The sequence below is a fragment of the Halichoerus grypus genome, chromosome 8 (genome assembly GCF_964656455.1).
Source record: "Halichoerus grypus chromosome 8, mHalGry1.hap1.1, whole genome shotgun sequence".
In the NCBI taxonomy this organism is placed as follows: domain Eukaryota; kingdom Metazoa; phylum Chordata; class Mammalia; order Carnivora; family Phocidae; genus Halichoerus; species Halichoerus grypus.
This window is the reverse complement of record NC_135719.1, coordinates 115939905-115965550: the sequence shown is the minus strand read 5'-3', so window position 1 is coordinate 115965550 and position 25646 is coordinate 115939905. Positions and strand designations below refer to the sequence as shown.

The 25646-nt window shown below is 40.4% G+C and overlaps 1 protein-coding gene and 1 long non-coding RNA gene across 6 annotated transcripts in view; both read right to left on the bottom strand.

Moving 5' to 3' along the window:
- LOC118520018 (uncharacterized) overlaps positions 1-25646 on the bottom strand; it is a 69709-nt gene that overhangs the window by 25094 nt on the left and 18969 nt on the right. For 3 of the 5 annotated variants that reach the window (XR_013440728.1, XR_013440730.1, XR_013440726.1), the window contains 2 exons: positions 9965-10143; positions 9364-9597 (listed from right to left, as the gene is read on the bottom strand). This is a non-coding gene — a long non-coding RNA (uncharacterized LOC118520018). Of the gene's footprint in view, positions 1-9363; positions 9598-9964; positions 10144-25646 lie in introns of those variants that run through there. The other 2 variants (XR_013440729.1, XR_013440727.1) reach the window with 1 other exon arrangement.
- On the bottom strand, positions 18152-19165 carry LOC118520016 (solute carrier family 25 member 3-like). The gene has a single exon (XM_036067744.2). It carries the CDS (start codon positions 19109-19111, stop codon positions 18299-18301), a length of 813 nt encoding a protein of 270 aa, XP_035923637.2. The 5' UTR covers positions 19112-19165; the 3' UTR covers positions 18152-18298.

The window sequence follows — 25646 nt, the reverse complement described above, 5'->3', positions numbered from 1 at the left end:
CTGTCAAATGAATAAATAAAATCTCTAAAAAAAAAAAAAGATTTTATTTTTAGGTAATCTCTACACCCAAGATGGGGCTCAACTCACAACCCCAAGATCAAGAGTTGCATGCTCTACCAACTGAGCCAGCCAGATGTCCCCTAAAAAACTATTTTTAAATGATTTTATTTATTTATTTATTTGAGAGAGAGTGAGCCAGAGAGAGAGCATGAACAGGAGAAGGGGCAAGAGGGTGAGGGACAAGCAGAGTTCCCGCTGAGCAGGGAGCCTGATATGGGGCTCGATCCCAGGTCCCTGGGGTCATGACCCAAGCCGAAGGCAGACACTCAACCAACTGAGCCACCCAGGCGCCCCCTAAAAAAACATTTTTAACGAAAGCTAAACTAAATGAATCTATAAGAGGTTTTTTTGTTTGTTTTTTGTTTTTTTCTATTTCCTTTTTTGTTTTATTTTTCTTTTTTAATTTACAGGAGTCTTGAAATACTCAGTAGTCAATAAGGGCTAGTGTGCCGCCAGGGGGAGCTCAAAGGAATCCATGAATAGTACAGTGTTAGCAGTCAAGCATACACAGGCTAGGAGAGTCTAGCTTTACTGAGCAGTTTATGAGTATTTTTCACTATAACGTACATGAAGATCTCAAGCATTTTTGCAGTATTTCTCATCTTTCCCTCTAATATTTCACTATTTTTATTTTATTTTCCCATATCACCATGGCACAATAAGGCACATCATGAGATTAAATAACTTGTTGGATATTACATTTAGAATTTTTTAATGGCCCTCCTGATTCTCTACCAAAGTGTTCCCCAGCCACTGCGGTCTTGACCCTTCCCTAGACTCTGGGATCAATTCTGAAAGTGAGTAGTGTGTTAGCTCTGGTCACTTCCTACAAATTAAGTTTGTCTTGTTGGCCAGGACTAGTTATGGGATTCTGCCACCTTCTAAACCATTGCAAACAATATTCAGTGTTTTGTTCTTTTTTTTTTTTAGATTTTTTTTATTTATTCATTTTGAGAGCAAGCGAGAGAGAGAGCGTGCGCACGCGAGCCAGCAAGAGCACAAGCAGGAGGGAGGGTCAGAGGGAGTGGGAGAAGCAGGCTTCTCCCTAAGCAGGGAGCCCTATGTGGGGCTCGAACCCAGGACGCCAGGATCATGACCTGAGCCAAAAGCAGCCATTTAACTGAGTCACCCAGGCGCCCCTGTGTTTTGTTCTTTATCAACTAGGTTCCCATTTGAAAATCAGTTTCTCTGTGACTGTGTTCCTCCAAGAGACCAAAGTCCTGTCCTGAAACCCAGACAGTGAATGTACCCTGTACCCTGCTCCTCAAGGCACTAACAGCGAGGAATCCAGAGTGACCTTCTTAGCTAGAGTGTTTGTTTGCTTGTTTTTTCCACACTGCTTTTTGGAACAGAGGCTAATCGTAGGATATGGTTAGGCCATAAGCCAAGTCTCTTGGCTGCTTCTCTCTTTGTCCTGGTGCTAGGAATCTGAAAAATATTTTTTTCTTGAGAGAGAGAGCGGGAGAGCGTGCACATGTGTGTATGGGGGCAGGGAGAGGGAGGGAGAGAATCTTTTTTTTTTTTTTTTTTTTAAAGATTTTATTTATTTATTTGAGACAGAGAGAGAGAGCACATGAGAGGGGTGAGGGTCATAGGGAGAAGCAGGCTCCCTGCCGAGCAGGGAGCCCGATGCGGGACTCGATCCAGGGACTCCAGGATCATGACCTGAGCCGAAGGCAGTCGCTTAACCAACTGAGCCACCCAGGCGCCCGGAGGGAGAGAATCTTAAGCAGGCTCCATGCCCAGCACAGAGCACAGCACAGAGCCCAACACAGGGCTCCCTCTGATGACCCTGAGATCATGACCTGAGCCGAAATCAAGAGTCAGATGCTCAACTGACTGAGCCACCCAAGCGCCCCTGAAAAATAATTTTATGTGTGATTACTATAGCTTTACTTTAGCAGCAATTGAGCAAAAATTTTCTTCATATATTTTCATCTATTTATTGAAGCAATGAACCTCTTTGCTATCTGCTTTGGAATACGGCTATATAAGAAACTGACAGAAACCTCGCCATCAAGAGCTTATAGTCCAGCAGGAGTGCAAGGCATCAAACAAGTTGAAATTAGTGTAGGGGCCAAGGGCAGATCACCCCAAGACTGGCCACTTTGGCATGAAGATTATTTTGAGTTAAAAAGCAATTAAAAGGGTGCCTAGGTGGCTCAGTTGTTAAGCATCCGCCTCCAGCTCAGGTCATGGTCCCAGGGTCCTGGGATCGAGCCCCGCATTGGGCTCCCTGCTCGGCGGGAAGCCTGCTTCTCCCTCTCCCACTCCCCCTGCTTGTGTTCCCTCTCTCGCCGTGTCTCTCTCGGTCAAATAAATAAATAAAATCTTAAAAAAAAAAAAAAGCCATTAAAACCCAGCAGATTCAGGAAAGTCCTTCTTTACTTCCCCAACTGCCTAAAAAGAATTTAGATAGAGGACCGGCTCCAGGAAGAGAGCTATTATCATAGATAGCTATATATTATACTATGAACTAGGGATGGTAGATAGGGAGGGACCTAGCAAGGCCTGTTTGATCCAAGTCCTCTATGTCCCATTGTTTCTGAGTGGCCCAGCAAACATTTGTTTACCAAACATTTACTCTTTTTCATCTTCCTGCAACTTGCATTCCTTCCCTTTGAAGTCCCAGGCCCCTACCCACTTCTCCTTAGTTCAGAATGACATATATACCTCATTTGCCTCTCTGTCTTTGAAATTTTCATGTCTGCGTGGAGTCAAAATTACATACAAAATTAAATTTTTTCTTCTCCTGTTAATCTGTTTCATGTCAATTCTTAGTCTAGCTAGAAGGACCTTGAAGGGGACAGGAATTCTGTTCTGACACTGGGTACATACTACAAAAGGGAAAGACTGGGCATCTGGGTGACTCAGTCAGTTAAGCGTCTGCCTTTGGCTTGGTCATGATCCCTGGGGTCCGGGGATCAAGTCCCACGTCAGGCTCCTTGCTCAGTGGGGAGTCTGCTTCTCCCTCTCCCTCTGTCCCTCCCCCTGCTTGTGCTCTCTCTCTCAAATAAATAAATAAATAAAACCTTAAAAAAAAGGGAAAGACTTAAAGGAAGCTATCAACAAGAGGACTTAACCTTTGCTAGTTAACATTTATTACTGGATGTTTGACTTTTATTCTAGTTTTTTTTAATTGTTTCGGTTTTACAGTCTTATTTCAAGTCAATGCAAAGTCTTTTAGTTGTGGGCAAAGATGTGTTTGTACATGTAATCACAAAATCACCTTCCCTGAAACAGGGAAACTAAAGGGACCCCATGAAAAACTGCTTTATTCGCTCCTTTTGCTGCTTCCATTCTTGCTACCCTTGCTTCCCTTACACATGCCTTACAGAACAGAGAATGCATGCCCTCCTTGTAAAGATCAAGGATTTAACGACTTTAACTTTAGAGTCTTCTAACAGAATAGATAACATCTGAGGAGTGACCGGGCAGGGTCGTCATGAACATTTTCCAAGACTACTGACTCATCAAGACTCTTGGCTCCAGGGCCTAAGTCACTTCTGGAGAACACCTAAATACTCATCTTTGTTCCTGGATTACTGAGAAGAGCACCAGAACACTGTCCTCAGTAAAAACCCCAGGTCCCAAGCAAAGAATGAGGTTCACTTTCCTTTCCTAGTCTTCCATGCTCTGTCTGTATCTATACTCTGTCTTCAATAAACTCTGCTCTCACTTCCTTTTTGGCTGTGTTTGATTTCCAACCTGTGGGAAGCCAGGAACCCTCTTGGCTGGTCCTATGGGACCCCCCCCCACCCCGGGTCCTCAGTCCCAGCCAGTCTGCATCACCTCCTTTTACAAAGAATTTGAAATGATGTAACATGGGGAGTATTTGCTAGAATTTCTGAGTTGGGGTTTCACTGATTTCACTTACCAAGTGGACTCTTTTTTTTTTTAAGAGATTTTTTTAAATTTATTTGAGAGAGAGATGGAGAGAGATCATGGGGTGGGGAGGGGCAGAGGGAGAGAGAGAAGCAGACTCCCCACTGAGCATAAATGCCAAGCTCTATCTATCCCAGGAACCCTGAGATCATGACCCGAGCCGAAGTCAGCTCTTCAACCAACTGAGCCACCCAGGTGCCCCCCAAGTGGACCCTTAAGTGTTGCAGAAGCTGATTCAATATGAAAGGAGGTGATAGCTAGTGCAAATCCTTATCCAGTCTAGAATGAAAAGAAGAAAGAAAAGAGGATTGCTGCCTATAAGGGCCAGGGAAGCGGCACACATGACTAAACCAGGTAAAGCTGGGACACCAAGAACTGGAAAGGACATGCTCCAGCAAGTCTGCCATGCAGGAATGAGGGCCGAGTGTGGCCAGAGCACCCTAATTTATAAGAGAAGCTAGAATTTAGAGTTTTATATGAAATTCTCAATTTTTAATGTCAAATAGCTTAAATTTTTTTTTGATTGTACAAGCTGAATAAAACACCTCTGCCTTTTTATGATCTTTAATTTAGATTGCCCTTTATAATGACTTTCTAAATATGGACTCATCAACTAAGCCAATTAGATCTTGTTCTCTCTCCCATTTCACTCACCTCCCCCTCCATCCTACCACCAACCTTCAATTCCAGCACCATTCAGTTGTTTCTAGTATCATAAAATAAGAGACATAGAAAAGTCAAGAGGAGCACCTGGGTGGCTCAGTCAAGTGTCTGCCTTCGGCTCAGGTCATGATCCCAGGGTCCTAGGATCTAGTCCCGTGTCGGGCTCCCTGCTCAGTGGAGAGCCTGCTTCTCCCTCTCCCTCTGCCTGCTGCTCTGCCTACTTGTGCTCACTCTCTCTCTATGTGTCAAATAAATAAATAAAATCTTAAAAAAAAAAAAATAAAGTGAAGAGGCATTTTTGTCTCTCTTCCCAGAGAAATTTTCTTTACAGAGGGAAGTAGGATAGGTGAAATGCAAGGGTTTTGTGTTTGTTTTTTTTTTCCTCTTTTCTCCCCTGTAGTAGTCTACAGACTAAGAAATATTATCTCAGAATTTCTTCCCTTTCTAGAAAACGGTCTGCCTAGAAGAAAATAATTAATGGAGTTTAATGTAGGCTTTTTTTCTGTTGTTGTTGTTTTTACGACTGCTAAATCTGTGCTTCTGTAATATTGTCATATTGTACAACTCCCTGCCATTGATAACTGAATACAGGATGATACTTAAACACACAGGAACAAAGATACTGCTCCCAGGTTACTCCAGCTGTTTCAGTATCACAGGGATGATGTTCTACCTTTAGGTAGCTAGGTATTCAAAATGTAAGACTAAATCCTCCTGGAAAACAATTCCACTCTTCAGAGACTTTTGTTCACACATTAGTTAGGTAATACTAATGGCAGACACAATTATTTTTTAAAAAACTGACTATTGGGAGCCTGGGTGGCTCAGTTGGTTAAGCGACTGCCTTCGGCTCAGGTCATGATCCCAGGGTCCTGGGATCGAGTCCCACATCGGGCTCCCGGCTCAGCGGGGAGCCTGCTTCTCCCTCTGACCCTCTCCTCTCTCATGCTGTTTCTCTCTCGCTCGCTCTCTAATAAATAAATAAATAAAATCTTTAAAAAAATAAAAAATAAAATAAATAAATAAATAAAAAATTGACTATTTACTGAAGACGCAAAATTTGATATATTTTTTAAAGATTTTATTTATTTACTTGACAGAGAGAGACACAGCGAGAGAGGGAACACAAGCAGAGGGAGTGGGAGAAGGAGAAGCAGGCTTCCTGCTGAGCAGGGAGCTCGATGGGGGGGCTCGATCCCAGGACCCTGGGATCATGACCTGAGCCGAAGGCAGACGCTTAATGACTGAGACACCCAGATGCCCCAAAATTTGATATTTTATAATAATCCTGAATAAGTCCAGATATAGTTAGAATATATTATTTTTCAAATCTTTTCTCATTAGTCTTTTTTTTAAGACTTTTTTTTTTTTTAAGGGGCCCCTGGGTGGCTCAGTTGGTTAAGCGTCTGACTCTTGATTTTGGCTTAGGTCATGATTTCAGGGTGATGAGATTGAGCCCCATGCTGGGATCCTTCCCTCTCCCTCTGCCCCTCACCCCCCATACTTTAAGTAATCTCTACACCCAATGTGGGGCTTGAACTCAGGACCCTAAGATCAAGAGTCACATGTTCTACAGACGGAGCCAGCCAGGCACCCCCAAATTTTTAAGATGTTATTGTTTTCTCATTAGTCTTAAATCAACTCAACTGTTATTAACTAGAATTTCTTATCTCCTCTTTTGTTTTTTAAAAGTATATTCACGTAGGACTGTGAATATGAGAATTTTTAGAAAAGAGCAAGAAGATGTAATAGTATGTATGCATTTTCTCTAGCTGCTTGCTCTCAGGTCCATTCCTTGCCTTTTCCCTCCTCTGCTCTTTATCACAAGAGATTACTTTTCCCGAGTTCACCCTATAACTCCCCACTAGGTTTGGTCATTGAGAAGCACTGGTGAAAGGTTGGAGGAGAGGAGGAAGGGGACAGGCAGAGGTTTCTCCCTCCCTCTCTGGCAGTGCTCACCCCTGCCCTGGCTCCAGCTCTTAACTGGCAGCCCCGCTTCCAGCTCTGATGGCACCATTTCTTCTCCAAGTCCCCTACGCACTAGACTAGAGGGAGCCGCCTCTTGCTGAGCTAACTCTGAGTTGCACCAACTCTGAGTTGCACTACTGGGGGGGTGGGGAGTGGGGGGGGGGGGCTCTCAGCCTCAGCTGGTCAATCACCTGTGTAACCAATTCCCTGCATTAAATTCTCTCTTTGAAACACTGGTTTCTATTTTTCTGCCTAGACCCTCACTGATACAAACACAGTGGAACTCTTCATAAATAGTCCTCTAAGGCTTCAGGTAGATGTCATTAATCCAATCTGTTGACCAGAATGTCAGTTTTAACTGTGACAACACATGCCCAGATTTAATCATATTTTCTACCTACAACAGCTATCCCTCCTATTTTTATTATCCTGGTCTGATGGCAGAGAATCCCATTTTGCAAATTCATTTTGAGTTACCTATATTGCCTTCCTTTTAAAATTTCTTGGGAAGACAAAAGTTTAGCATTTGGTCATAAAACTGTATTTCAGTCAAATTAAAATATGATTCAGGAGTTAAAATAGGTTTTAGGGGCACCCCTGGGTGGCTCAGTTGGTTAAGTGTCTGCCTTCAGCTCCGGTCATGATCTCAGGGTCCTGGGATTGAGCCCTGCATTGGGCTCCCTGCTCAGCAGGAGCCTGCTTCTCCCTCTGCCTCTGCTTGTCACTCCCCCTGCTTGTTCTCTCTCTCTGTGTCAAATAAATAAATAAAATCTTTTAAAAAATAATAAAATAAAATAGGTTTTATACAGCCTCTAAAGCTATGCGTATTGCTTCTTTACAGAAGACTTAAAGGGGAAAAACCCTTTTGTAAGCTTCAAAAACTTTTTGTTTACATCATTTTCCTTCAACATTTTATTTTAAATCTGTGGAAAAAGGGATATGATAGCATTTGATAAATCTATATATAATCTTTGCCTGTATTCACCACTTGGTAGCATTGTACCAGTTTGCTTTTTTCTCTCTCTGAACCATTCAAAAGTAACTTGGAGGCATCGTGACATTTCACTGCTAAATAGTTTAGCATGTATTCCCCTGCATAACCACAATACCATATTTATGCCCAAGAAATTTAACAATGTAGTCCATTCTAGTTTCCTGAATTGTCCACAAAATGTTGTTGATAGCTTCCCCCAAAAAATCTTTAAAAAGGAACTATTTATGCTAATATAACCAGCTGGCTGACATAAAAGAATGATGAACAAACGTGGGTGTCAGGTCACTTAGTTCATGTTCTTATTTGTACATCCAATCGGCAGACAGATGAAAGTTACATCAGCTAATTTTGCTTCTCTTAAATAATTTTGATTAAAACTCTAAAAGTGGGGGCACCTACCTGGCTCAGTCAGCAGAGCATGTGACTCTTTGAGCCCCACATTGGGTATAGAGGTTACTTAAAAATAAAATCTTTTAAGAAAAAATAAAAATAAAACTCTAAAAGTAAAGGTGTGGCTGATTATTCATTTAACTTAGAATTGAAGATAATCTACTCCATTTGTTTACACTACAAATCTGGACTAAAAGCTTGCAAACCAAAAACAAACAAAAATGATATGTTTTTCTTTCAGTTCATTACTTCCCTGATCCTTTCTTTGTAGGATATTGACCTAATATTGATTGGTTTATTATAATATACATTTAACAGTTGATAAGCCTTACTCCTTAATATTTTCTTGCATCAGTGAACAAAGTTCCTCTTCTTCAGAGACAAGATATTTTTCCCCCATAGATGGCTCAATATTAAATTTCCCATCCTCTTATGGGTATTCTTGCAAAAATATGGAGACTATTTATATTGGAAATATCTTTTGACCTCCTGCTCAAATTCCTTGAGCTATTTACTCAACCCTGATGAAGAGTGGCCTCGAAGGCTTAAAGAAGCAGCCAAAACCTCTTCTACTTTAAGCTAGTAGTGCTGGTTTTTGCACAGTGACAGCTCTCAAGATTATGCATTAAAGTGAGTCTTAGGCGCAGGCTCTCTTTGCTCAGCCCACATCTTCCAGTTTGGGCAATGCCTGATTGTGCCATTTATACTCCCAGCGTTTCCTATAAAATTCTGAATGGGCCAAGGACCCAAGGTGGGACACTTTGACATAAAGATTATTCTGACTTAAAAGCAGTCAAAGCCCCGAAGATTCAGGAAAAGCTCTTTATCTCCCTTCAACTGCCTAAATTTGCATTGGAAAGGAGAGCCTGCGCCAGGAAGAGAGTTACTAACAGAGATTCTGCTTTACCTAAGAAACATATTTGTATAACAGCGCAACCTTTGTTTACCAAAATCTCTTCTCACCTTCATGCTAATGGTCTTTCTCCCCTTTGTATCCCTAGACCCCTATCCCTCTCCTCAGCTCAGGATGTCAATCAATGAGCTTCCCGTTACCTGACTATCTTTGGAATTTCATGTCTGTGTGGCTTCCCCACAGGGATGAAACTAAATTTTATTTTCTCCTGTTGATCTGTTGGTCTCATGTAAATTTAATTCTTAGTCCAGCTGGAAAAACCCTGGATAGAAGAAAATTTCTTCCTCCTCAATAGCTGGCCTATTTAGCAGGATACTTTGACTTGCTGGACACAGCAGCAGCTAAGAGATCCTTGGGAAATCTGACATACAGCCGGCTGAAGGTAAGATTTTTTTACCCTGTCGGTCTCCTGAGATCCCTATCTGTGGAGTCTGTCTGATGGAGCAAGAGTAATGAGTGTATCTTTTTTATCTAAATTTAGATTAGGAGAAAATACTTGTGGAACTAGTTCCTCAGGCTTAATAACTCTTGGTAAATTTAGTGGAATACGGATCCATTTCCTCTTGAGATGGTCTTTGTTTTTCTTTGTCTTTTATGTCATTTGTCATATAAACCTTGCTGTAGCTTAATGTGCACATGAGGTTAAGGCTGTTGCTAAGGGACATCTTTGAAGTCCAGAAGTCCAAGCCACAAAACTAGTAGGCATGGGTCAAGCACTTAAAAGCTGTTAGACAGAGAGGAAAAAAGAAAAAAAAGGCTATTGGAATACTTACCCCCTAACTCGAGGACTCCTGTGTTAGGATAAGTTAGTCATGGAATGGATTAGATTGACACCAGGTCACCTGCCAACCTCAAGAAAATTTCCATGCAACATTATAAAACATCCCGCAACACCAAACCCCACAGTACATCCCTCCTACGTATTAGTTTGGCTCCAAGAGCTCCAAGGCTTAGTTAAAGCTGTTAATGTGCCTCTAAGAAAAAGTGGATGAGATTTTTCCTTTCATCTTGTTCTACCAGTCCTAAGAGCCTGGCTTTGTGACCAGTGATAGTATTCTCTTTGGTCTCCACCATCCAAAGGGTACACTTACCAGGGTGCACTTTTGCAGGCCAGTCAAATAGACTAGGGTTCCAAGAATCTGGACGTGCCAGCTCCCACTGCATTTGTCATGAGAGGTCCCAGCTCGGAAGTTCCTCCATTGTCTCAACCTTTGTTGCTTCTTAGCGCTGGAAAGTCCCATCCCAGTAGTGTAAGCGGAGTTAGGGATCCCTAGAAAAAGAAAGATGAAACGTAACTATGGTGACATAAGAGCAGTCATTTTAGGCCTCCAGCTATTTTCAGTGATCCATATATGCCCAATGAGCTCTACTTGCTTCAGCATACTGCTTGTAGAACTGCCCAGACGGTGTCAGAATTACAAAGAAGTACAAACATCTCAGTAGATAAGGATTTTAAAGGAACAAAGGGAAGCAAAAAACGGTCTCCGGGTGTCTGGGGGGCTCAGTAGGCTGCAGGTGTCTGACTTGAGCTCAGGTCTTGATCTCAGGGTCCTGAGATAGAGCTCACCAAGGAGTCAGCTTGAGATTCTGTCTCCCTCTCTCTCTCTGCTCCTCCCATTCGTTCTCTCAAAAAAAAAAAAAAAAAGAACAGTCTCTACCTGGCCAGGAAATAGCCTAACCATATCAGAGACAATAAATCAGTTTGAAAACTCCCAGTGCTATATCAAAGGTAAGCAAGACCCTGCATTCCTTGCCTGAGACAGTTCCCTCTGATTCCTTGTAATGTTAAAGCCTCTGCCGTAGGAGGAACATAAGCTTCATAAACATAACCCTGGATGCAGGTATAAGCCTGCACAACTTTATGTCCTCTTTAAATGCCATGATGAAGCTGCCCTCTCTGTATATTCATCCTAAACCCTAAATAAAAAGAACCCATTTGCTCCTGCTCAGGGAGTCACAGCTTTGGAAGTCATTTGCTGTAAATAAAGTCTCTTTTGTGTGACAACTCCATCTGGTGCAGTCTCCACCTGTAATTCACCCAGGAGCAAACTCCCGTTAGTTTGGTTGCAGTAGCCCCTGCCCAGTGTCACAGATGAGCAGATCTGTGACCGACTGGAGGCAACTCACGTTTCCGTGGGAGACAGGAGACACCGTTTTCACCTCCCCATCCTTCCCACTTGAGCAACAAAGGCTTTTGCTTCCTTAGACTAATTTTGGTAGTAAACTTTTGACTCATGAGGTCTACATCTTCTGTGCCCCCTGTCTGGATGCCTCTTGCATCTGTGGTTAAGCCATTAAAAGGCTATTTGGTTTGAATTGCTATTAAGAGATCCTACTTGTCAATGGCCAGATGATGGATCCTTTAAACTGGTCATATTTTAGAAACACATATATTCTGTATAGATAGCTCTCAATTTTCTCAGTATAATGACCTGCCTTGGGGACTCCCTTGAAAAGATAAAAGAACAGAAATTAGACTTAAGACAAAAATAAATGTTCATATCCAACGTAAATTCCCCTTCTTAAAATCCAGTTTCGGGCGCCTGGGTGGCTCAGTCGTTAAGCGTCTGCCTTCGGCTCAGGTCGTGATCCCAGGGTCCTGGGATTGAGTCCCGCATCGGGCTCCTTGCTCGGCAGGAAGCCTGCTTCTCCCTCCCCCACTCCCCCACTCCCCCTGCTTCTGTTCCCTCTCTCACTGTGTCTCTCTCTGTCAAATAAATAAATAAAATCTTAAAAAAAAAAAATCCAGTTTCATCTGCCTTTTTTAACTGCCCCCCTTTCCTACAGGATTTACAGTGAGCACTCTGGCCAATCTCTAGGTTCAAAGTATACGGGTTGCTCATGTAAACGCTGAAAGCCAGGAAATGAATTTAAAGCCCCCAGGACTGGCAGTGAGTCTTGTTTGCTCCTACCTCCCAGGGCTTTGTAATCCAGCTGTGCCAGCCTCAGGCATTTCTATGCAGGTGCATCACAGACCCTCCACCATAAAAGAATTTGCGTCCCCTGGACAGCAGCAAATTTTTTAAGCAATAAAGCCCCTTTACCTCTACTTTCAGAAGATCCTACCAAATATAAAGAGAAATTAGAAAGATTATTTGACTATTCACAATCTCCCCTTCACAGAGGAAACAGACGACCAAAATTTCTCTCAGGCCCTCTTACAAATTATCAGTGGAAGGCCAATGTTCAGGGGCTAATAGAAGCCAAGGTTGAATTGTGTAACCAGAAAGAAGGCTTTTGTTAAAATGTTTTATACAGATGAAGGGGTTTGGGACAGGACCCCTCAGTATGTGTCACTTTGGCATGTGGATTTATTTATTTTGAGCTAAAGGCACTTGAGACCCTGTGGGATCATATATCTCTCCTTAACCACACAGAAAAATTGGGGCACCTGGGTGGCTCAGTCGGTTAAGCGTCTGTCTTCAGCTCAGGTCATGATCTCAGGGTCCTGGCTCATCAGGGAGCCTGCTTCTCCCTCTGCCCCTCCCCCTGCTCATGCTCTCTTTCTCTGTCTCTCTCTCTCAAATAAATAAATAAATAAATAAATAAATAAATAAATAAATAATAAAAACACACACAGAAGAATCAAAATTGGGGGACTGTTTCACAGAATAAGGATTATTAACAGAGATAAATTTTATCCAAGTGACCATCTGTATGCAGGGCAAACTTCTAATTACCAAACATCTGCTCTTCTTATCGCCCTGTGAAGTGCATTCCTTTCCTCTGAAATCCCAGATCCTTACCCCTTTTCTCCTTACTTCAGAATGACATACATACCTCATTTTGCCTGTCTTTGGAATTTCCATGTCTATGTGGATTCCCCGTACCTATGCCTATTAAATTTTATTTTCTTCCAGGGCGCCTGGGTGGCTCTGTTGGTTAAGCAACTGCCTTGGGCTCAGGTCATGATCCTGGAGTCCCAGGATTGAGTCCCGCATCAGGCTTCCTGCTCAGCAGGGAGTCTGCTTCTCCCTCTGACCCTCCCCTCTCCCATGCTCTCTCTCTCATTCTCTCTCACAAATAAATAAATAAATAAATAAATAAATAAATAAAATCTTTAAAAAAATTATTTTCTTCTGTTAATCTGATTTTTAGCCCAGCTAGAATAAATTTTGAGGCAACAGGAAGTCTTGCTCCCCAACACAGACTTTACAAAGGTATAAATCTTTTGATTCCCATCTTAGTTCAAAATCTCCCTGATAGAGGCGTCTGGGTGGCACAGCTGGTGAGGCAGCTGACTCTTGGTTTCAGCTCTGCTCAGGTCCTGATCTCCGGGTCATGAGGTGAGCCCAGTGTTAGGCTCCACGTTCAGCGGGGAGTCTGCTTGGGATTCTTTCTCCTTCTTCTGCCCCTCCCACTTGTGATCTCTTTCTCTCTCTCTCCCTCAAAATAATAAATAAATCTTAAAAAAAAAAAAATCTCCCTCATATAAAGAAGCAAACTTAGCTTAAAAGGCAGGCCAGTCCCCTGATATTCAGGCTGTCATCCAGTTCTTTGGAGAATTAGGAACATCTGTCTTTGTCTTACAAGTCTCTACAAAACCAGAAATACAACTCTAGAAACAAGTCAAAGCCTATGTATGTTTACCGATCCCCAAACCTCACCTATTCCTCTCAAAATGTTTGTAGATATTATAAAAGACCAGGATATTGGAACAAAATTCTCCTGTACTTAAGAAAAGGAAGGTAAATTTTAAATAGCAATTACCCTGAAACTCTAGGAGAGAAAAATATTTTTGCATTCTTTCTTTGTCCCTTGAAATTACAGATCTTATCATGTCCTTGAAATATAAATAAAGCCCACAACCCCCTGAGCCTGAAGGAAAAAAAAGAGGAGGCTAGGAAAGGCCTTTATAAAATACAAACTGCTAAAAGGGTTTTTTCTGCCAAAGCTCTAGCACCTCTGATAAGAGGCCAGTATGTCCTAAAAAGTCCACCTTGGAGAAAACTTGTATACATTCTCTATGCTTTTATAATGTATATTTTCTACCCTCATCTTCTCTAGGACCTAAGAGCCACTCTTTGAAATACAAACTTTAGGAAAAGCTTTTCATCTGGGGAAAAAAAAAAAAGGAGGGAGATATTTGGAAATTGGGCCTATAATGTCCTCTCTACAAATATTAGTAAAAAACAAAAGCTATAAGACTTTTGTTTGCATGTGTCTATTTGTGTGTCTATATATATTGTAAACATGAGATATTTTCTCTACCTCCGGTATTGCTAAAATTAATGTTTTTTTGTTTTTGTAAAGATTTTATTTGTTTATTTGACAGAGAGAGAGAGACAGCGAGAGAGGGAACACAAGCAGGGAGAGTGGGAGAGGGAGAAGCAGGCTTCCCGCTGAGCAGGGAACCTGAAGCGGGGCTCGATCCCAGGACCCTGAGAGATCATGCCCTGAGCTGAAGGCAGATGCTTAATCAACTGAGCCACCCAGGCGCCCCTAAGTTCATTTTTAATAACTGAACTAACATGAGTTTGCTCCTCGGTGAATCAGATGAAAACTATACCAGGTGCAGTTGTGCCACAAAGGAAATTTTATTTGCAGCAAATAAGATCATGGGGAATGACTTCCAAAGCTGTGACTCCCTATGCAAGGGTGGATAAGTTCCTTTTACTTGGGGTTAGGGTGAATATTTAGATAGGGGAGACTTATCATCTGTAGAGGGGGGCATAAGGTCACGCATGCACCTTAAGAAAACATGCCTATAGGGGCGCCTGGGTGGCTCAGTTGGTTAAGTGACTGCCTTCAGCTCAGGTCATGATCCTGGAGTCCCAGGATCGAGTCCCACATCAGGCTCCCTGCTCAGCAGGGAGTCTGCTTCTCCCTCTGACCCTCTCCCCTCTCATGCTCTCTCTCTCTCTCATTCTCCCTCTCTCACATAAATAAATAGTTGTCGGTCATTCTAGAGGTCACTCCATGGTCCATCTGTGTAGGCGCGAGTTAGGGACTAAGTTCAAACAGGTCTGGGTAGTCTGGGCCAGCTGGGGATCTTTGTCTAGGCAGTTTTTTTTTGTTTGAGGGGTAGTTCTGGTTTCCATCATGGGATGCTATGCCTCTCAGATCTTTTGTCTGAGTTAAGAGACACACTGGAGGGCGCCTGGGTGGCTCAGTTGGTTAAGCGACTGCCTTCGGCTCAGGTCATGATCCTGGAGTCCCGGGATCGAGTCCCGCATCGGGCTCCCTGCTCGGCAGGGAGTCTGCTTCTCCCTCTGACCCTCCTCCCTCTCATGTGCTCTGTCTCTCATTCTCTCTCTCTCAAATAAATAAATAAAATCTTTAAAAAAAAAAAAAAAAAAAAAAAGAGACACACTGGAAAGGAGAGCTTAAGGAAATATGTGGAACAGAGGTTGCTGAGCACAAGTAGGTGGGCAGTAAAGGTCAGGTCTTGGGGTCCAGCTGGTGACATTATTTCTGTTGCAAAGTTTGTCCAAACAAAACAAAACAAAACCTAAGGATTATGGTTGACTCCGTCTAATGCCTCATAATGTGTTGTGGGTGGACTAACCATAATTGTTAAGAACAAGTAGTTAAATAGACGAAAATAAGGTAAAAAGTTTGTAGGCAGCCTTTTAAATAGCTTCTAAAATCTTTGGTAACTTGAAACTTTTTTATTTAAAGATCTATTTATTTATTTGAGAGAGAGAGAAAACATGAACAGGAGGGGCAGAGGGAGAGGAAAGAGAACCTCAAGCAGACTCTGCATTGAGCTTGGAGCCCGATGTCAGGCTCAATCCCATGACCCTGAGATCATGACCCGAGCCAAAATCAAGAGTTGGACACTTAACTGACTGGACCACCCAGGTGCCCTGGTAACTTGAAACTTTAACATCTTGCTAAGTTAAATGATGAGTTAAGTTAAATTCATTGAACGTCTAGATCATTTCCAAATAAGATGTATTAGTACTTAATGTTTTGTTATTTTATCTACTTTTGTCTTATTACTGGGAAACTAAAGACAAATTTGGATGTGTTAGTAAACATGTTTTGTGCTTTATTGAAAGATGGTACTATGAAAAGTACATTTCTAGAAATTATAAAATGTATTTACAAATTTGCCAATCTAAAGAACTCTCCTGTAACAGTTCACAATTGCTTACTACTTAGTTTTCACTAGAAATTAAGATTTCCAGGAGTTCAGAATTCTAATAAATGTAATTAAGACTACTGGAAATAATAAAGGAAACAACTCTGCATGCAAGGAAAGTAAGATATGTGTGTTTGGTAAGAAAAGGTTTAAGAAATAGAAATACATTTTTGTTGAGAAAAAAGAAAATTCGTCCTAAAGTGAGCCTGGTTATTCAAAGAGGGAAAACTTCGGACAAAATCTGAATGTAAAAAAGAGAGTTGTAGGTTTATGGAAAAGAAATCGGAAAGAATGTGTGGTCAGTACTGGCTAAGATTAGGATAAATTTAAGTAAATGAGTTTTTTTTTTAAAGATTTTTATTTATTTATTTGTCGGAGAGAGAGAGAGAGCGAGCGAGCACAAGCAGGGGGAGAGGCAGAGGGAGAGGGAGAAGCAGGCTCCCCGCTGAGCAAGGAGCTGAGCCCGATGTGGGACTCCATCCCAGGACCCTGGGATCGTGACCTGAGCTGAAGGCAGATGCTTAACTAACTGAGCCACTTAGGCATCCCAGTTTTAATATCAAAAGTACACTGGTGAAAAATTAAAATTTTGTTTTCTCTTTGCTAAAAGGACCAAGTTTTCTTTAACTATTGATTTGCTCTTAATAAGGAATTATAAACAAAAGTTTTTCTTTACCTTTAAAGTTATCTGCCCAGAAAACAAGGACTCTGTTTTGCCAGAATTTCTTTTTTTTTTAATGTTTTTAAGATTTTATTTATTTATTTGACAGAGAGAGACACAGCAAGAGAGGGGACACAAGCAGGGGGAGTGGGAGAGGGAGAAGCAGGCCTCCACGCGGAGCAGGGAGCCCGATGCGGGGCTTGATCCCAGGACCCCGGGATCATGACCTGAGCCGAAGGCAGACGCTCAACGACTGAGCCACCCAGGCGCCCCTGTCAGAATAATTTCTTATGTTTATCAGGTCTTTGATTACTCAAGAAAACTGAGTCTTAATATTAAGAGAGCTAAATTTTGCTCATAGCTATCTGTATTTGCCTTTGAAATCTTTTATTGCCATTTTGGTTAAATGGATAATTACTGTTTCATAATGATTTGTGGTTCTATTTAATCAAATGTTCAAACCTTTTGGTATTTTTTGACATACTTCCCAAAGCCAAATTCTAAAATGAAGTCTTTTGACTATAATCTAATTGAAATTTTCCAGAGGGTTCCTTGAACATTTCAAAGATTTGGTGAGAAATTAAACTAATTATACTTATTTGGTACATTAAATTACATAGGAAGCATGGCCAAATAAGTGATACTAAATCCTCTTAAATTATATTTGTGTAGATATGTTACTAAAATAAGTGTTCTAGAGATTGTATGAAAAGTCCTAGAAATCTGATGTCCTAGCATGTTATTATCTTGAAGTGTTGTGTGTCACAGAAATAACCAAATTTCCTTATTAATTGCATTATAATGAACTCCAGTAAGATCTTTACTCGTGGCCATTTTTAAGTTTTTTATCATTTACAGACAGTTATAATGAAAGATAGTTGAAAGAAAAGCAGGCAGGGACAAGGGGCCCTTGCCCTAAGAGGAAACCACCCTTAAAAGGATTTTACACCACCCTGGAAGGAGCCCTCCACCCTTTCCCATGTGATAGGTAGGTGGCAAAAACCTGATTGGGTGACAGGGACATGAGGGTTAATCAGATTAAAACAACCTGCCAACAAGCCCATAAAAACCTCTAGACTTAGGAACTCCGGCGGCAACCCTCTCCGGTCCCCTCCCTCTTCCTGAGTTTTGTACTATTGCTCAATAAAGTTTACTACCACTCAGTCAAATTTGCTTTGCCACCCACCACTCTTCGTCTGGTCTGTCTCTTCATTCTTTGAAGCCATGTGACCAAGAACTGTGGGCACTGAAGGAAAAGAAATCCTTTAACAGTTTGCTTTTACAAAAGCTTCCTGCAACTTTGTTTCATTTTTAGTGAGACTCATGGAAAGAACTCTGAGTACAGGCTTCTGATAACCTTAAGATCATAATACTGAACTAGGTAAGAGTTTTTGGAAGTAGTTAAAAAAAAGTGGATTCATGTAGAACAAGAATTAACAACACGGGACTGAATGGACTGAGGAGGATAATTATAATTTGTATGACTTTTTTTTTTTTTTCATGAATAGTTGGGCTTATTTCAACAGTGGGTTTGAAACCCTCTCCCTAGGCAAGAGACTACAGTAATTATACCAGGAATAGACAATTTCCTACACTGTCAAATATATAAAAGTTCCTCTTGCACTTTTCTCAACACTGATCAACAAGCAGATTCAGTCCACATTTGCTTTGATCATTCTACTGAGTTAACCCAAGCTGCTTCTTCAGAGACTCTAGCATTTCAGGTGGAGGAGGGTGAGGGAGCCTGAAGTAGACCTTCACAGAGTCATAGATGAACCACTGTAGTGCAGTCAAAGTGCCAATCATGATGATACGGGCAAAGAGTCCCTTCCATACACCTTTAAATCCAAGTCTCTGAAGAACCTGAGAAGCACTGCTACCTTTCTCCTTATTCAACACAGATACCACGGAATCAGTAGGGTGAGAAACAATTGCACAGAAGACTCCAGCTATGTAACCTGCCACGAATGTTACAACCAGTTGCTCTGCCTTTGAACATTCACTTCGGGGCTTAGGAACCACAAACTTGTACAATGCTTCAACAGTACGTTCAAAGCAGGCAAATTTCATCATGGTGTATGGTATCTGTCTCATCCAGAGAGGGGCAACTCCCTTGTAGAATGCTTTTAAGCCTTCTTCCTTATACATTTTGGGAGCTGCATCCCTCAAAGTGTTGGCATAACCTGGTTGGGTTTGAATTTGAACCCTAGCAGCTTCCATAGGAGCCAGGGCAATGTCAGCAAAGAATTCAGCACTGGCAGAAGCAGCCAAATATAGCGATGTGCACCAGAGATAGGCATTCTCCTCCCCAAGCATGTTGCTATACAAGACTTTGAAGACTTCATAAAAGCCAAACTTGCAGAGCCCCTGCATAGAGTAGCCAATGAAAGTCGGAGCCCATCCTTTAGCCAAACCACGAACACCATCCTCTTTAAGTGTAACTGAGAATCCATTAAATATGCCCTTGTACTTCTGGGGGTCCACCTGCATACGGCATTTCACTAAATCCAGAGGAACGACAGCAGTGTGTGTAAGACCACAACTTAAGCTGACTTTTTATAATGTTTTGTTTTTCCAGAGTTGAGGAAATGTTTTATCTTAAGCTAACTGACTTAAAGCAGCAATTTGATAAAATATACCTTTGTGAACAAATTGAAACATTTATCTTTTTCTCCCTACCTGTTCTCCCTAGAATTCAGAAACTTTCAGTATTCTTAAATTCTCATGGTAATATATTTATTTGCATAAGTTCAATAAGAATCTGTTTTCTTTGTAACAGGACACAATTGGAAACATTGGTCGTAATACCAAGGCTTTGATTGGAATGTTATATTTGAGAGACATGCATAGACTTAGATATGACCAAAATTGTTTTAAGGAACTATGGTTGACTTTATAGAACCAATAAAGCCCCTTGGAAATATCAGTTTGTTACCCTGCTTACAGAGTTTCCAGGAAACCAAGCAGGTGAGTAAAGATCACTTCCTGGCAGGTGCAGGGTATTTTGGAGACCTCAAGAGGAGAGAAATTAATCCAGATCTATAGGTATTGCAAGTGAAGTCTGATGGCAAGTATTTGGCTTGGTTTCTGGCCTTGAGAGGCTGTTAAAAGTTCAGTCTGGAGATTTCTTATGAAAAGTTCCAGGAAAGCAGGTTTTAAAGAGCCTATATGGTCAACTGTTATTCTTGCTGTATTCATGTAAATAATCATGCCCAATATTTTTGAAACTAGACTTATTTTGCAAACAGATTAGTGGTAACATGACTATCTTTGGTAGAATGAGGGTGAGTATTTAGAGAAAAAATATACCTGTGTAGATTATTAGATTCTAATACTGTCATTTTAAATGGTACTAGAAACTGATTTCTTCTAGTTTCCTTCAGTGCCTGGCTATAACTCTCCAAACTAACATTTTTAATTTTTCTCCCACCTTTCTGACTTGGAATCATGTGAGAACTAAAATTGCCCTTTTTCCTAAAGCCCTGCAAACTAAATATGAGTGACTTGACATAAATGTCAGATAAACAGCTAATGTTTATTTATTTTATTTATTTGTTTTTTAAAGATTTTATTTATTTGACAGAGAGAGACACAGCGAGAGAGGGAACACAAGCAGGGGGAGTGGGAGACGGAGAAGCAGACTTCCCGCCGAGCAGGGAGCCCGATGTGGGCCTCGATCCCAGGACCCTGGGATCATGACCTGAGCCGAAGGCAGATGCTTAACGACTGAGCCACCCAGGTGCCCCAACAATAACTAATATTTAAAGACAATCTTTTTGCCTGTTACCCTGTGGGTCACTCAAAAAAATTACCAGAGACATTTGAACTGCAAATCAGGAAAATCTGTCAGATTACCACTGGCTATTCTCACTCCATCTGAAGATGCTTCTAGCCTGACATCTAAAAATCTTAACTGGCTGGCCTAAGAACTCAGAAACTGGTTTGTAATTTGATCCAATCATTAACCACTGTTTTTGTTTCCATAGAAATGCCTCCTATTTAGTACCTGATTCCTTGAACTATTGGCCAAACTTTGAGAACACACCTGCATCACTGCCTCCTGAAATGAGTTTAATTGAGTTGACCTACTGTCAGGACTAAGAGACTGGTTCAACAAGAGGGAACAACCTATCAACTCAACTTTTCATGTGGAAAGTTCCAAAGGAGGGAACTGTAGGGGCCAAGGGCAGGCAGCTCCAAGGTGGGCCACTTTGCCATGAAGATTATCTTGAGTTAAAAGCAATCAAAACCCAGCAGATCCAGGAACAGCTCTTTACCTCCTCCTGAACTGCCTAAATTTACATTGGAAAGGAGAGCCTGTACTAGGAAGAGAGTTATTAACAGATATTCCTTTTTACCTCACAAACTTATCTGCATAACAGAGCAACCTTTGTTTACTAAACATCTCTCACCTTTCTGCTAATGGTCTTCCCCCCCTTTATATCCCTACAACCCTACCCCTCTCCTTAGCTCAGGATGTCACATAAACCTCATGTTGCCTGTCTTTGAAATTTCATGTCCATGTGGCTTCATTGCAGGTAGGACACTAAATTTGATTTTCTCCAGTTAATTGATCTCATGTAAATGTAATCCTTATTTCAGCTAGAAGAGTCTGGAATAGAGGAAAATTTCTTCCTCCCCAACAATTCTATGAAACATAATTTTAAGCAGCAAATACCAAATTTCAAATCTGAATAGTAAACATAATCTTCAAAAAATGAATGTAAAATCTACCACCAAAGGCATGCAACAATTTAGTTCTTTTCTTTCTATTTACTTTCAAATCTATTTTTGTTTAATAATGGAAAGGAATACAGAACATAAATAAATGTGAAACCCTAAGTTATTTGACTTTTTAGTTTTCTAATGTAATGGTCTCCAAAGTCTGCTTGTGTCCTTCAGGACTACACAAGACAACCTACAGGGATATCAGGAGAAACTATAACATGTCTATTTCTATTTTTACTTCATGCTTAAAAATGTCTGTGTACTACATAATATACATTATATGTTACCATTGCAATACACTTATATAATGTAGAAATAAATATTATGGAAAAAATGGAGAGTATTTTAAAGTTGGTTCACTCTGATTCAGTGCATTTCGATCATATTTTGAGAATGCTGTGGGACATTCTTTTTCAAAAGGAATAAACTGAAATGCAGAGCTAGATATAAAATGTTAAATTATTGCATTTGGACTGGAAACCTTTACCATAATCATCATATACACTAAAAATCACCAGTGATGCCTGGCTGGCTCAGTCGGTGGAGCATGGGACTCTTGATCTTGGTGTCATGAGTTCAAGCCCCACATTGGGTGTGGGACCTACTTAAAAAAAAAAATCACCATAGAGTTCTATAAAAATATTAAATTAATGTGTTACTTAATTTTTGCAAATTGTGAAGATAATTATAGAGCATTTTTAAATGACATGAAAATAAAATGAAGGAAAAATTCTCCAAGACATCCAATGTTATTTTATGTATTTTTTTAATTTTTTTTTTTTTTTTTTTAGAGAGAGTGAGTGAGTGCCGGGGAATAGGGGTAGGGGGAGAGGGAGAGAGAGAATCTTAAGCTGGCTCCACGCCCAGGGTGGGGTCTGACTCTGGGGCTTGATTCACGACCCTCAACCCTGAGATCATGACCTCAGCTGAAATCAAGAGTGGGATGCTTGTAGTGCCTGTGTGGCTCAGTCGGTTAAGCGTCTGCCTTCGGCTCGGGTCATGATCCCAGAGTTCTGGGATCAAGCCCCACGTCGGGCTCCCTGCTCAGCAGAGAGCCTGCTTCTCCCTCTGCCCCTCACCAGCTCATGCTTTCTCACTCAAAAAAAAAGAGTGGGATGCTTAACTACTGAGCCACCTAGGCACCTCTCTTTTAATCTTTTTTTAATCCACTCTTTTTACATAGATGAAATCATGAAAAACGCAGGAGATTTATCTATTCTTATGATTAAGTTCATAAATTATAAAAATATTTGAATATATGATTCATAAATATAAATTTTAAAGACTGCAAAGCAACATATTTTGACATATATGCCCTCATAAACATTGAAATGAAGAAACTGATGTACAGGAAAAATTGTGCTGATGACATTTTTAGTAAATCCATCCTAGATAGTTTTATGTGAAAAGCCTTTAACATGCTAGTCAGATAGACATGATATTCTATACTAGCATGGCACTAATTAGATGTGTGTGCTTTTGTTGTGTGAAGGTCTTACTTTTCATCTATATTTCTGTTTCTATGATATATATATTTGTATATGGTATATGTATATATAGACATAGACACACACACACACACACACACACACGCGCGCGCGCGCACACACGCACACACGCAGAGGAGACTCTTTAAGATCTATTTACCCAGAGGCATCTACCAAAGGAACCTCTTCCCAGGAGGTCTGAATACACAATGAATGTAACCATGGAGTCACTGCAACTATATTTCTTCTACCAGTACCCTCAAGCTTTTGGCTAGAATTTCTACTAAAAAAAATAAAACACCACATTAGTTTTGTGAAAAACAGAAAGAATACATCAAAAGACAGGTTTGGTTGCAAGTCGAGGAAAGGCTGGAGTTACAAAGGAAGTAAAGCCAGTGAAAGTCAGTGAAAGAAAATAAAAGCAGATATCCCAAACAAAGAGGTGCTACCAAGAGCAGTCACTGAAAAAACATGTCAAACAAAACAATCAGCTTAAACTATAAAAAAATAAAAGAGATTAAAAGCATTCTTTGAAACATGAAACAACTATTTCCACCACTCTAATCCTTCTTTAAGCCATGTATTCCTTTCTTTGGTCATCTGCCCTAAATTACTGAAAACAAATACTTGACAAGAGACTGCTGAAGTGGATTAATCTTTCGGCTTTCAGCAAAATGAGATGAGGATAACAAGCATTTAATGGATAAATATTTGAATAGGTATGGGATTCAGTTAATATCTCAGTCCACTGATTTTTAATATGCATCATGATAGAGTCCTACGCCAAAATATTAGGTTCTTTGATGAAGCATACCTTTAAAAAAGTGTTTTCAATCCACTAGGACCAAATTTCACTGATCAGAGACAGGACTAAAATTTTTATCCTTTACAATCTCCAACACTTTTAATGTTTAGATATTCTAGTAATATCCAAAAGCAAACCATAAGAGACTCTTAACAATAGGGAACAAACTGAGGGTTGCTGGAGGGGAGGTGGGTGGGGGAATGGGGTAAGTGAGTGATGGGCATTAAAGAGGACACTTGTGATGAGCACTGGGTTGCTCTATGCAAGTGATGAATCACTAAATTCTACCCCTGAAGCCAATATTACATTATATGTTAACTAACTACAATTTAAATAAAATCTTAAAAGAAAAATATCCAAAAGTTTTCAATGTATAATGTTCAATGAATGTGAAATACTAAAGGAAAATCTTTAAAAGTCATGATTCTCACTAGACTGTGGATGTATTTAACAAAAGGGGTATAGATAAAAGGAAGTTTTCACTTGCCAAGGTTCTTTTGTTAATGGCAATAGGAATGTCTTCTAAAACTATTTTAATTAATTAATTTATTATTTATTTTTATTTTATTTTATTTTTTTTTTATTTTTTTATTTTTTTAAAGATTTTATTTATTTGAGAGAGAAAGAGCACATGAGAGGGGGGAGGGTCAGAGGGAGAAGCAGGCTCTCCGCTGAGCCGGGAGCCCGATGTGGGACTCGATCCTGGGACTCCAGGATCATGACCTGAGCCGAAGGCAGTCGCTTAACCAACTGAGCCACCCAGGCGCCCCTATTATTTATTTTTAAAAAAACTATTTTAATAATAGACTTAGGATGATAAGACTATTGCAGTAATACCCGGCATCTTTAGCTATGTATCTGTTTAAAATTGCTGGGAAAAAATGTATTAACATGATGTAATATAGACTTGGAGCAGTATTTCTCAAATTTAAAGCACTTATCTAATCAATTCAATACAAAAAGTTTATTACACAGGTAATATACCTGTGCACAGCTCCCATTAAGGACATTATTCATTCTTTAGTGTGGCAATAAAATATTTATAATTTTCATGTTTCCTTTATTTTCATTATATGCCTTTCTTCACTTTTTTCTTTTTTCATAAAAATGCCATGAGACACAGTGCAACCATGATAAGGGAATCTAACATAGGGTTCCTCGGGCTGTCACTTTCTAGAATTTCAGTTACAGTTGCCTATGTGTTTTATAGACAAGCTGTCTCTTGATGTATCATGTACTTCATAACTGCCGATTTTAAATACCAGCTCTAAATTAAACTGACTTGACAAATTCATTTTACTCTCTAAACCAGTTTTTCTTCAAGTGAGGTATTGAGTTATTTTAGAATCTTTCATTATTCAAATAAATTTTCTTTCAGTGACCAAAAGACAGGAATCTATCTAGAATAAGGGATGTGAGGAAATAGAAAAGTTAAAAACTACAATGAGGGGCAGCTGGATTATCTGTCATTAAACAAAAATTACATAGGCCTTAGGTAAGATGCTTGCCTTGTTTACCTCTGACAGACCCTCCAAATTCCCATTCTTTGTCTCATAAGTGACTAGCTAAACTACTGTTGTCCTTACTGATCAACAGGAACAAAATTATATTAACTAAACTTTCATTAAACTTCTTTCCTTCCCTCAGGTCCCTGAACTTTGGCCCATCCTGTGCCTGAGTCAGCATACTGCCCTTCCCTGGAAAGAGACTGGCCTTGGGGTAAAACATTCTCTCATCTACTGTTCTGTCAGCACCCTTTTATCTCCTGTCACCACACCTGGTTCTTTCTACCTTTGTTCACTTCTCTCTATAAGAGAAAAAGCCTTTTTGCCCAACTTTTTGAGATGCTTGCAAGCCTTATGGTCACAGGGTTCTCTTTACTACAGTGGTCCCACCCCCCACTGGATAATTCTTTCAGATTTGTTTTTCATTTGACACACTCTATCTTTGAATATGACATTTCTTGAACTGATTTCCCATTATTTCACCCTAGACAGATATTTTC